Source organism: Rutidosis leptorrhynchoides, chromosome 4 (genome assembly GCF_046630445.1).
Source record: "Rutidosis leptorrhynchoides isolate AG116_Rl617_1_P2 chromosome 4, CSIRO_AGI_Rlap_v1, whole genome shotgun sequence".
NCBI classification, from domain to species: domain Eukaryota; kingdom Viridiplantae; phylum Streptophyta; class Magnoliopsida; order Asterales; family Asteraceae; genus Rutidosis; species Rutidosis leptorrhynchoides.
Window position 1 is genome coordinate 412,957,178 of NC_092336.1, and position 12,719 is coordinate 412,969,896.

The following is a 12,719-nucleotide window of genomic DNA, read 5'->3' on the forward strand; positions in this document are numbered from 1 at the left end:
TTGTTCATGGAAAATTACTGCTAGGTGTATACAAGATAGCAACAACTTTCAAGTACGGAAGTTGAATGATCTACACACGTGCTCAAATACCCAAATTCTTCCGAACAATAAACATGCCACCAAGAAGGTCCTAGGGAATATACTGAAAGAGGTGATGAAACAAGAAGGTCGTGTCTATCGACCGAATGATATAAGGACTGATATGTCGGCGCGATTTAAAATAAGTCTATCATACCACCAAGCATGGAAAGCCAAATGTTACGCAATTGAGATGTTGAGGGGTAGTCTTGAAGATTCCTTTCAAATACTACCTAATTATCTATATAATCTTAGATTGTCTAACCCAGGTAGTGTAACCAACATTCGAACGGATAACAAAGGCAGATTTGTTATGAGTTACATGTCCATTGGGGCAGCGGTATGTTTAATGCTCTCTTTATTTACTTATTAATTTAACTCGTATTTAAAAATAATGTTTCAATACTTTAATATGCAGACACGTTAGTTTGTTAACTATGCACGACCAGTAATCATAGTCGATGGGGCTCATTTAAAAAGTCATTACTTGGGGACTAACTTGATAGTTGTCACTATGGATGCTAACAATGGAATCCTTCCATTAGCCTACGGTATTGGAGCAGGAGAGACCACCGATCATTGGACATGGTTTTTTGGTAAAAGAAATCGTAAGTCTCTTAGTTGGACTGTCAAACCGATATCACAAGTTAAGTTTGAGGTATTGGATATGAAAAAAGGCGGTAAAGTCAATCTACAAGATAAAACTTGCACATGTAAACAATGGCAGTTTTCCGGTATACCCTGTGGACATGTAATGGCAGTAGCAAGGTATTTTGTCCTACGTAACGTTACTACACACGTTCAGAAGTATTTCCACACTGAAACGTACAAGTCGGCATACATGGAAGATATTAACCCGCTAGATCATATTTCTGAATGGATAGATCCAGGACACCTACAAACCGTCCTACCGCCATTGGTTACAAAGCGACAATCGGGTAGACCGAAGAGTACTGCTCGTATACCGTCCCAAGGAGAGGACAAAGACAACTTCAAATCTAAAAGAAAATGCAGTCGTTGCTTGGAATATGGACATACTAGATCAACTTGCACCGCACATTATGATCTTTCTGACGGTAAACAAAAGTCCAAGTGTAACTCATAAACAAAGGCAAAGCCGAAGGGGTTGGTAAAGGGCAAGGGTAAAGGAAAACGTGAAGACTCATGCTCAACACAATTTGGCTCACTTACAATTCGAGTGATGATTAGCTTCTTCTTTGTGTTTTAAATGTGTTTAACTGTCATGGATGATAGGTATGTGTGTTCGTATGTTTTCTGTTTAACTGTCGTGTATGTTATATGTCTGTAAGTTGTGTTATTTGTTGTGTAATCCATAAATGTAGTATGAGATAATAGATAATATTTGTTGTTCAAATTAAAGTTTATTTCACTAAATTGGATGGTAACACAACACAACACATAATGGTAAATAAATCTCCAAGGAAAGGTTGAGTAGGAATTAAGTAAAATGTGAGGGTATTTATAGTCGTGAAACAAAATCGAAAACCTTATCTAAAATCCCAAAAACCTTATCTAAATTCGCAATAATCTTATCTGATATATCTTATCCACTAGTAGTATGTTTTTATGATTAGTCGACCAACTTATCGGTCGACTACAAAGCAACTGTGGTCGACTATGTTAGTCGACCGAGTTTAGGCCTACAATTCGGAACTGAAGTAGTCGACCAACAACAATGAAGAATGGAGGTCGACTACCTTGAAAACTAAAGTGGTCGACCGGGTAAAGGGGTAGTCGACCCAACTGGTGGTCGACCTAACGGTGTAAATAGACAATTTTTTCCCCGAAAGTGTATTTTGGAATAAAAGTTTAAAAAATAGTGTATTTGGGCGAATTTCCCTTGATTGTTTGGCACACCTACAGACCCAGAATTATTTAGAGGTCCATTACCTAAGTCTTTTCCCTTAAAGCCCTTTATCTAATTTTTATTTTGGTTACCAGGCCCAACATCACATTCCTTTCCATAACTTGACCCACTATCATTGTCCACGACTTCTTGAGGCCCCAATATCGTTTTGGTTATCAGGCCCATCTTCACCTTAATTTTCCTTTTCATGCCCTTTGTTGCATCCCGTGACATCTTTTGCCCTATCCCCGTTATTATTCACCTTCGCATATAAAAAGCTGTCGCCTCCCAAGGAATCAAAGTTTAATTTTTTGTCATCTTTCCTAGAAAAGTCTGCACCCGTATTTTTGGAAACTGGAGCGTCATCATTATTTCGTGAGAATTTGTCAGAAGTTTCAAAACAGTTGGACCCTTAATTCATCTTCCTTCGAGACTGCTGGAAAATACAATGTATCCATGAGTTGGTCGCCGTCTTCTTTAATGTAATCATTGGAATGGAATTGTTATCTTCTGATTGATATTCATGAACGTGTTCCTCATCACTCCATTGAAAAGATTGTTGTCTTTCCTAACCTTTACAGTTTCATTAATCAACTCCCCCATGCTTTGACCATTACCCTTCCGATCATAAAATTCTGGTTCCCCTTCAAAGAGCAATTATCAAATTCGTTTGCCGGGCCCCACCAATATGCGATTGTTTTTAAAGGTTTTTTCCGTCCACCAGTTTATCGGGACTCCTGAGATGTTGAGCCATGTCAATCTTCCTGAAGGACCGTGATTCAAATCCCATTTCTTGATGTTCCTGAGCCAACGACGAATACAGTGATCTTCATCACCTAATATTCTCTCCACTTTTTCCTCTGAATCAATGATTACTAGCAGCTCATAACCCCCCATGTATTTAATATCCAATCCCCCTATTCCTTCTATGTGGCTTAACGAAGCGAATTGCTCAATGTATTCTATCTTCTTTTGGTACCTCTTTGAAGTTTCCATTATCTTTGTGAGCTTCATCGCACCTTACAGGTTTGACATTCTTTGAGTTGTTGATCACCTCGTAAAAACTTCTTCCATCACAGGTAGCATTCAAATTAATCATCATGGCCCCTTCATTTTTAAATTGTTTCATCGGATTGCCATCACTTCTTGCAGCATCCTCTTTATTATTCTTCTTCCTTTCATTTTCTTTGTAAACTCTTGGACCAAAACCATGAATCCAAATGTTGTTTAGAGTTGTCAGGAAAGCACTTTCATCCTTGACATCTGCGAACCTTACAAATTCGAATCTCTGTCCGTTCATTAATTAACCGTTTCCTTGCCAAATAGACATCTCGAACGTCACCGTACTTCTTGAAATTAAGCCCACCATAGATCAGATTCAATCCATTCCTCCGGGTAATTGTAGAAGAAAAAAGAGGTTATGTTGTCGCTATTAACCCTGATCATGAATTTCTTGTAGTGATGCCCGCTGTGATAATTTTTTCCATCTTGAGCAGCCCCCCAGCGCTTGTTTTTCCGGTATTGGACATTTGGACTCTCACCCATCCATCGCCGAAATCTCTATCAAAGTTTATCTCTCCTCTTAAATATTAAATATCAATATCAATATAGACTAGTGAATCCAAATAAAATAACTTATAAAGGCCACTAACATGAAATTACTAGTAATATAAAGGCCACTAACATGACCTATCTTCGTGTACGGATACTAGCGTCACTGAACCTTTAAAAGACAGAATAATATATATTTAATATTTTATTTATTCATTAGATAAATTAATTACTAGTTCCTATATTTTTTAAGAGTATGTTAGGAGTTATTGTTGGAGTCCAACACATTTGGAATCATTCACCCGATCATATCCGGAACACTTGATAGAAGGAAACTCATAATAGCTATTCGAATCCGGGTCTCGTATTTCCAACTGTGACCAGCGGCGGATGTTAGTGGAGACGGGTAGGGGCGCACCCATCTAGATTTCAAAAGAAAACAAATTTACACTAAAAAATGAAAATGAAAATTTTTATTAAAAAATAATGTTTTTATGAATGTTTAACCCCCGCTCATAAAGAAGAATTTATTAAGGTTTTTGTACTCGTCACATTTGTATTCAGGTTCAAGTTTTGCAAGTTTTGTAACTGACTGTGAAGCCCCCTGTTGTGATTCGAACATGGGTCACCCTCTTCAAATTTCATGCTCAAGAATGAACGATAGTATTGAATTATTATCTCATTGGTATTACTAGTCTGTATTAAGTTCCTTTATATTTATTTTATATATTATTTAATAATGTCAATTAGTGTAATCAAAACTGAATTTATTTAAGCGTAGCCATCATAAGTTTATAATTCAAAATACAGTTAATAATTTATCGAGTTAGGTATAGGTGTTGTGAGTTTTGTTGGAAAGACTAGGCAATAGAAAGGCTAGTAAGCACAATAGATAGTTCGTCGAAAGTAGGGATGGTAATGGATCTAAAAAAATTCGAGATATACGGGTACCCGCACTTTTAATGGGCGAATAAGATCAAAAATCATTACTCGCGGGTGCGATGGATGTAATTTTGTACCGCTGACGGGTAACGGATGAGTGATGGATGTAATAGACCCGTTGCGGGTAAAATTCGATCCGAAAATCCGTAATACCCGTTTAAATAATCCACGAATACACCCGTTTTAAATGGATGAAAATCGTCACCTTGATTAAATAGCTAATAGGTAATAATTTACTCCGTATAAGTTTCTACATTCCTCATATCATTTTGGTATCGAACTTTTTAGTATATAGAACATCCCACAACTACAAATTACATGTATTATATAATCAAAGCATGTTGTTGTTTGTTTCATTTATTAGACTATATTAATAAATATACCTATCATTTGAGTAATTCATACTGTATGATTAGTTTTAACAACTAAATTTTGATTGTTAATTTTATACATTGTAGATTCACATATATTAGCAAAAAAGTATAATTAATATATATTTTCTTATTTTATTATATCCTAAATTATAAACATGAGTTTATGATGGATAATGTTTTTCATGTCGTGTAATGATATTTATTTTTGATTTTCGAATACTTTAATTTACATATACTTCATGAATAAGATCGCGGGTAAACTCGCGACCCGCGAATATCCGTGGGTACGGGCATAAATCTAAAAATAAATCCGTTAACCAAGATCTGCGGGCTAATAGATCATCAAAAAATTCGCGGATGCGGGTGATGGATGTAGTGGATCCGCACCCACGACCCGTAGGTGCCATCCCCTAGTAGAAAGCGATTTCGGAGAAGAGTAGTTAATAAAAAGAAGAGACATACGGAGTAAAACACTTGGATATATTATTTCTTCAAGCATAATTTGTTTGTAGATCTGCATAAATCAATGTACATTCGCCGAAGTTGAATACTGTAAAACACTTGGATATATTATTTCTTCAAGCATAATTTGTTTCTAGAGCTGCATAAATCAATGTACATTCACCGAAGTTGAGTACCAAAGTTTAAGTGTAAAGACAATATTTTTTCCAATGAATAATTCTTTCTCATTGATTCATTTAAATAGATAAGTACATGGCCACAGGGCTTTACATAAATGATATTAGGCTTGCTAACTAACTCTACAATAATATACATATATAAGGTCTAATACACCTCCGCAGGAGAAACGGGAGTTGTAGAACGAACGTTTAAACTGGATTTGAATTTTGTAAACAAGCGTGTAGGAAGTCTGTTGGTCCTGAAATAACAACATGAGTATTGTAGAGGAAGGGGGGGGGGGGGGGGGGGTGAATACAATTTTTTTTTCGTTTAAACAGATATTGTAACAGTTAAGTATATTTAAACAAGTAATTAAATAAGAGTTATATGTAATTTTCAACTTATTTTGTATTGATATAAATCTTAGAGAATCACAACCATTCAAAAGCGGAATAAATAGTTAGTTGATACAAATTACACCTAAAATAGTTAGAGAGGATATCTTAAGCTTTTACAAAGTTTGAACTCTATTTAGTTAAACCACACCACAAAATATTACAATAGTGGAGATATCTATTTATAAGAGCCCTATTAACCATGTAATAGATCTATTGTCCACTAGTACATAGGATGTCTGTACTTTTGTCGACAACATCATTAGAGAGTGTGCTCTCTTTCTTTCCTCTTTGGTGACTATTTATAGAAACACCCCAAATTGGTTTGGCAATACTATTTGAATAAACAAATAGAATGTTATTCCCTATGCGTTGACAAAGTAATAACTCATGTCTGCACATGCGTTAAACTTCTGCATTCCCACGTGTTCTTGTAAGGTCACTTGTCAGCCGCCGACTCGTGTCCTTTTCTGTTCAACTTTGTCTTCGACTTCTGTTGAATAGTACAGTTGATGTAGATCACACAAGAAACTATTATGCTTGTAATGGAGTATAATTGTCTAAGTGTTGTATGCTGTTACCAGCTATGCTGGTTCTTCAACTGGTACACTTGATCTTCTATACAGGTTGAGCATACGTCCTGTGCTGGTTGAAGAATATTGTCTATCTTGTGCTGATAGAGTAGACTGAAGCGACCCGTCCTAATCTACTTGGACGAAGCCTTCAACATTTGGTCCCATTGCGAGGTACTGACCTAAATATGCCATGAACGACTCCAAGTAATATCTTTAAAATGAGCAAATGCACAGCGGAAGATTTCTTTCATACCTGAGAATAAACATGCCTAAAAGTGTCAACCAAAAGGTTGGTGAGTTCATAGGTTTATCATAAACAATCATTTCAATAATTTCAATAGACCATAAGATTTCATTTTCGTTTCAATGTGCAGGTCTGCTCACTGCTATAAAATCCATTCATATGGTGAACACCTGGTAACCGACCTTAACAAGATGCATATAGAATATCCCCATCATTCCGGGACTCTCATCGGACATGATAAATTCGAATTACTAAAGCATCCATAACCCGGATGGGGCTCGTTGGGCCCGATAGATCTATCTTTAGGATTCGCGTCAATTAGGGCGTCTGCTCCCAAATTCTTAGATTACCAGACTAAAAAGGGGCATATTCGGTTTAATAATCCAACCATAGAATGTAGTTTCAATTACTTGTGTCTATTTTGTAAAATAGTTATAAAATCAGCGCATGTATTCTCAGTCCCAAAAATATATATTGCAAAAGCATTTAAAAAGGGAGCAAATGAAACTCACGATATGATATTTTATAGTAAAAATATGCACATGACGGAACTGAACAATGCAGGTTTGACCTCGAATTCATGAACCTATATCATTTATTTATATATATATATATATATATATATATATATATATATATATATATATATATATATATATATATATATATATATATATATTAACACATATAATTATAATCGAACAATTTTATATATAGTTGGTGACATAAATGTTATCTTAATAACTTATGTGTTTCATTAATAACTTAATTAAACATATTTATTTTATATACTTTAATTAATTTATAGTTTTATTAAGTATATTTTTATATGACTAACTCTTATTGTAATAATAATAATAATAATAATAATAATAATAATAATAATAATAATAATAATAATAATAATAATAATAATAATAATAGTAATATTGATAGTAATAATAGTATAGTTGTAATAATAATAATAATGATACTAGTAGTAAAAATAATAATACTAATAATAATAATAATAATAATATAGTTGTAATAATAATCATAATAATAATAATAATAATACCTATATTAATAATAAAATGATAATTTTAATGATAATGATAAAATGTTAATTTTAATAAAAATGCTAATTTTAATAATAATGTTATTTTTAATAATAATAATAATAATATTCATAAAATTAATGATAATAGTAATATTTATAATGATAATGATAAAAATAATGATAATTCCTATAATAATAATAATGATAGTTTTATTGATAATAAAAATAATAATTTTTAATAAAAATGATAATTTTAATAAAAATGATACTTTTAATAATAATAATAATATTGTTAAAAATAATATTAATAATAATAATTCTAATAATAATACTAATAATCTTAATGATACTATTAATAATGATATTAGTAGTAATAATAATAATAATAATAATAATAATTAATAATGCTAATAATAATAAATAAATAAATAATGCTACCTTTAAAGGAAAGGTTTTAAAAAAAAATAAACTGCCTCAATCCAAGCTCGAACCCGCGACCTCTCGCTCAACTACCAACACTCTAGACCATCCCTCTGTTTCTGTTTTTCTGATTAAATACACGGAATACATCCTTATAACTAATACGACTGTCTTCTTCTACATACCCATTATCATCATTCTTCAACAAATTAATTAACATCATCATAATCATCATCGGTTGTCTCTATCATTATCATAATACCATCATTATAATTATCATATCATCATATCACAATCGAACAAATATGTAACGATGATAATAACCCAACTTATTACTAACAAGCCCACTAACCCTCATACACCAAAATGATACTGGCCCATCACCTCATTTAAAGGCCTGCGGCCCAAATTTAATAAGCCTAGTAATACCGACCCAAGTAACATCAAATAAATTCGGTTTTGCTATTGGGACTGTTAGTGACAGAAGAAAAAAAATATCTGATGTAACAGCCTTCGTGGGTGTTTAATAGCGACAGAACAAGAAAACAGTGAGCCAAGTTGGATTGTTTGTCAGATCAAGAACAGTATTATCATCATTCCTTTCGTACTCGTAACTATCATCATCATCATTCAATCATTTTTAACAGGCTAGAAACAGAAAACACAGCTGTAGCTGCAGAGTGACGGTTGAGATTGAAACAGAAAACGGAAGAAATCTGCTGCAGGTTTATGGTGATGATGGTGGTTTAAGGTGACGGTTGGGACTGGAAAACGAGCAGGAACAGCAACATAGCAGTAATTTTATTTGTTTGAATTACACAGGAACGTAGCAGCAACATAGTGCTAGATTAACCAGGAAAATAGAAGAAAATCGAAGTAAAAATAGCTGTAGCAGTAATATAGAAACATAGAACGATGATGGTTGTGTAGGTTGGTTTGAACAAGATGATGAATAGTAGTTGTAGTAAATGTGGTGAAGGTAGTTTGTTGTTGTCGTTGTTGGACAGGAACAGTAGAACAATAATATCGCGAATAGAGTTTTCAAGGTGGCGGATGGGTTTTGGGTTGATTAATGAAACGTAAACAGAGTTCTTCGAGTGGCATCCAGTGGGTTTGAAACAAAACAGAAATCTGCAGTAGTGGTGGTGTTTGTAGGCTGTAAATGGGGGTGTATGTATTCAAATGAAAACAACAACAAATAATCTCGATGATGTTTGAGTTTGGTTGTGAGAGGTGGTGATTTACGATTAATAAGAGGAGAGAGAGAGGAGAGATGGCGGAGATGCGGTGGTTATGGGTGGTGTTCCGGTGGTGATGTGGTGAAGTGGTGATCTAGGGTGTTCAAGGAGGGTGAAAGTGGTGAAGATTGAAGATGGTTACGAATTAAGATGATGACCGGAGTTGAAACAAAAAATTCGAGCAAAAAGTTGATGATTATGGAAAAATGGTGATCGAAGAAAAATAGTTATGTAAGGGAGAAGATGGTTTGGTGAATGAGGTTGAAGGTGATATAGCGATGCTCACGGCAGTTGTAGAATTAGAAGAGAAAGGGAGATGGTGGGTTTGATATCTCCATCTCTGTATGCATAATTGAGTATATATAATGAATTAATAATATTATAAAAATAATAATAAAACATGTAATTTCATAAGAAACAGCGGAGTTTTAGATTATAGTGCCGACAATTTTTCACGGACTATTATTTCGTACTCCGTTGTTAAATCAGTGGCGGATAAAAAGTATTCAGATAAATTCTAAATTTTTATGATAATTATATTTATTTATTTCAGTCATTATGATATAAAAACCAGTCATAAATTAAATAAAAATTAAATCACTATTCGCGCTCGATCCCAGGTAAAAAAAAAATTTAAAATTAAATAATTAGATCCTAAATACATTTCTAATAAGCCTATAATTCATATCACTCATTTTCAGATCACCGTTTATTTTAAAATAATATAAGTTTGAATTTAACTCGCTTAATATCAATCGAACATCAAACTAGTATTACCATCATTTAATATTTCAAATTATACTTCCAATTATATATATATATATATATATATATATATATATATATATATATATATATATATATATATATATATATATATATACACACACACACACATATCTATTTACAATTAATTGTTCGTAAATCGTCGGGAAAGTCGAAGGTCAATTGAATATATGAAATAGTTCAAAATTTTGAGACTTAACCTAACAGACTTTTCTTATCGTGTCAAAAATATTAAATCGTATCGAGAGTTTGGTTTAAAATTAGTCAAAATTTTCCGGGTCGTGACAGTACCTACCCGTTAAAGAAATTTCGTCCCGAAATTTGAGTGGGATCGTCACGGTCAACAATAAGAAAGTTTTCATGACGAATATGAGTTGATAACTAGAGTTTTATTATTATTGAGTAACGTAGATAAATCGATTCGGTTACTTGAAGTGTATGAGTGAAGCTATCGCAAAAGAGTGAAATGAGAAATAAAGATTCGTCTTAACTTTCGACGTAGTCACGGTTGATTTTCGGAATTCAAGGAAATTAAAGAAGATCTTTGTAATATATATAAGATTTGATTCTTCGGTGATTAAGGAAATTAGGATCCTCTTTAATTAAATGTGGTAATCTACCTTGATCGCTATGTTTGATATTTCGCTATAAATTAATCTCTTCCGTTCCATTATTTTCACCACTCTTATACTTTCTTCCTTAATTCATTCTTCCAAAGATTGTGAAAATGCTTAATCCAGTTCTAATCCTTGACGTCATTCTGACTATCGCAACAATCATTCTTCTATTCCAACTCCCTCCGGAGGAATCTGTTTACTTCTACTTCGTTCTTGGGGTAGTGGTTTTCATAATCCTTCCTTGCATATGTCTTTCCGTGATTATTGATATCCACGGTGAATGATCTCTCTATTTACTGTGATTTATACTCCTATTTATATTTTGAAGCTCTATGCTTTTGTTTTCTCTTCCCGACCTTAAGTAAAGCGATTAAGACGTCTCAGTTTGTAGGCATGAAGTTTGAAAGAACATAACTAAGATTATAAGCACAAAGGAAAGGTAATAGCACGATTTGATTTGTTAAATTACCAGAATCACTGAGGATAGAACTATCAAGAATATATTTTCTTGATATGTTCAGAGGTTAATTAGAATGAAAGAGTTATGTAACATGGCACATGATGAGGGTGAGATCTATGACTCATTACGTTTCATTAGAATTTCAGCATGACTTACTGTAATATAACTACGTTGGTCGGGCATCATTATATTATACTAAGTCATGCTTCAATTCCCAACACTACTCCAGAAACATTCATAATTTAAACTCAAATTTTACAAAAGGATAGAAACTAAAACAGTTTCTTTTATGATGTAACATATATAGCACGGAGAGATAGATAATTTCGGACAAAGATATTTATGAAGATATCTTCAGAAATATCGAGGATATTTATAACGAAAGATACGATGATATCTTAGAATTTAAAATATTTAAAATCAGAAGATGATGAAGAAATTTGTCCGCAAGGATTTAGAATAAGTAGGAGCAAGATATTCTTTTAAAGTTTTCAGCAGATACTGAATCATCTGGATTCGTTAAGTACATGATTAGTCTTTGTGATTTATCCACAGTCTCCTTCATGGTTTGCTCAATCCGAGGTGTTTTCAAGAATTTCGAAGGATTTGAACAAAGTTTGTAATCTTCAAGATACAAATGACGTTTAAAATGAAATCAAGTGGCAAACTTGAGGAAATATTTAGCTGTAGTAGATGTAATTTATTAATGATTTTTTAAGTCAAAATGTGTTGTAATTAATATTTCCTACTCTATTAATACTTTTTAATTGTCCAAGGTTAGTAGTCCAATGTTAGTAGTCCAATAGTCAAATAGTTCAATATATAATCTAATTAATCAAGATGTATCGTGACCCATTGTACAAACTATTGTCTCAGAATTAATCTGACGTATTGTGTACATGTGTCCCGATTTGTCCGACGATATTTAAAGTGCGTAAAATAAATAACGGTATTTAAATGACGATAAATAAATTGCGTAAAGTAAATAACAGTATTTAAATGACGATAAATAAAATTGCGATAAATAAATTGCGATAATTAAAATAAATAAAATGTAATAAGGAAATAGTCATAATGGTTATAGGAACAGTTAGCTAGGATTTGGTTAGTATAGATTTATAATTTTATGTAGTTAATTAATTGGTTTCTAATTCAATTTTTATTTTGTCCATTATTTTCTTCATTATGCCACTTGTCAAATCTTGACTTGGATTCTGATCGGTTAAAATCCGAATATGAAATTGAATTTGAATGAAAATAGTTGTTCTTTGGTGAACGGATACGTATATATGTGGATTTGAGCAGTATGGTTAATGACTGCTGAATCTGAATTGAAGAATATACAGTGTAACTTATTAATGTTAAATCTAAATATTCCTCGGGTATTACCTACCCGTTAGAATATTTTCACCATTAACAGTTTGTACAAAAGAATCTTTAATGTAGAACGATACGTAGAACGAAGATTATGCTCGAGGTATAGATTGTGATGTTGAGGCGTGTGATGTTGAG

At 32.8% G+C, this 12,719-nt stretch overlaps 1 protein-coding gene across 1 annotated transcript; it reads left to right on the forward strand.

The window, feature by feature from the left end:
- The first annotated feature begins 592 nt into the window (after positions 1–592).
- Positions 593–1,183, forward strand: LOC139842014 (uncharacterized). Its single transcript, XM_071832194.1, has one exon. The coding sequence runs from the start codon at positions 593–595 to the stop codon at positions 1,181–1,183; it is 591 nt and encodes a 196-aa protein (XP_071688295.1).
- The last annotated feature ends 11,536 nt before the right edge of the window (positions 1,184–12,719 follow it).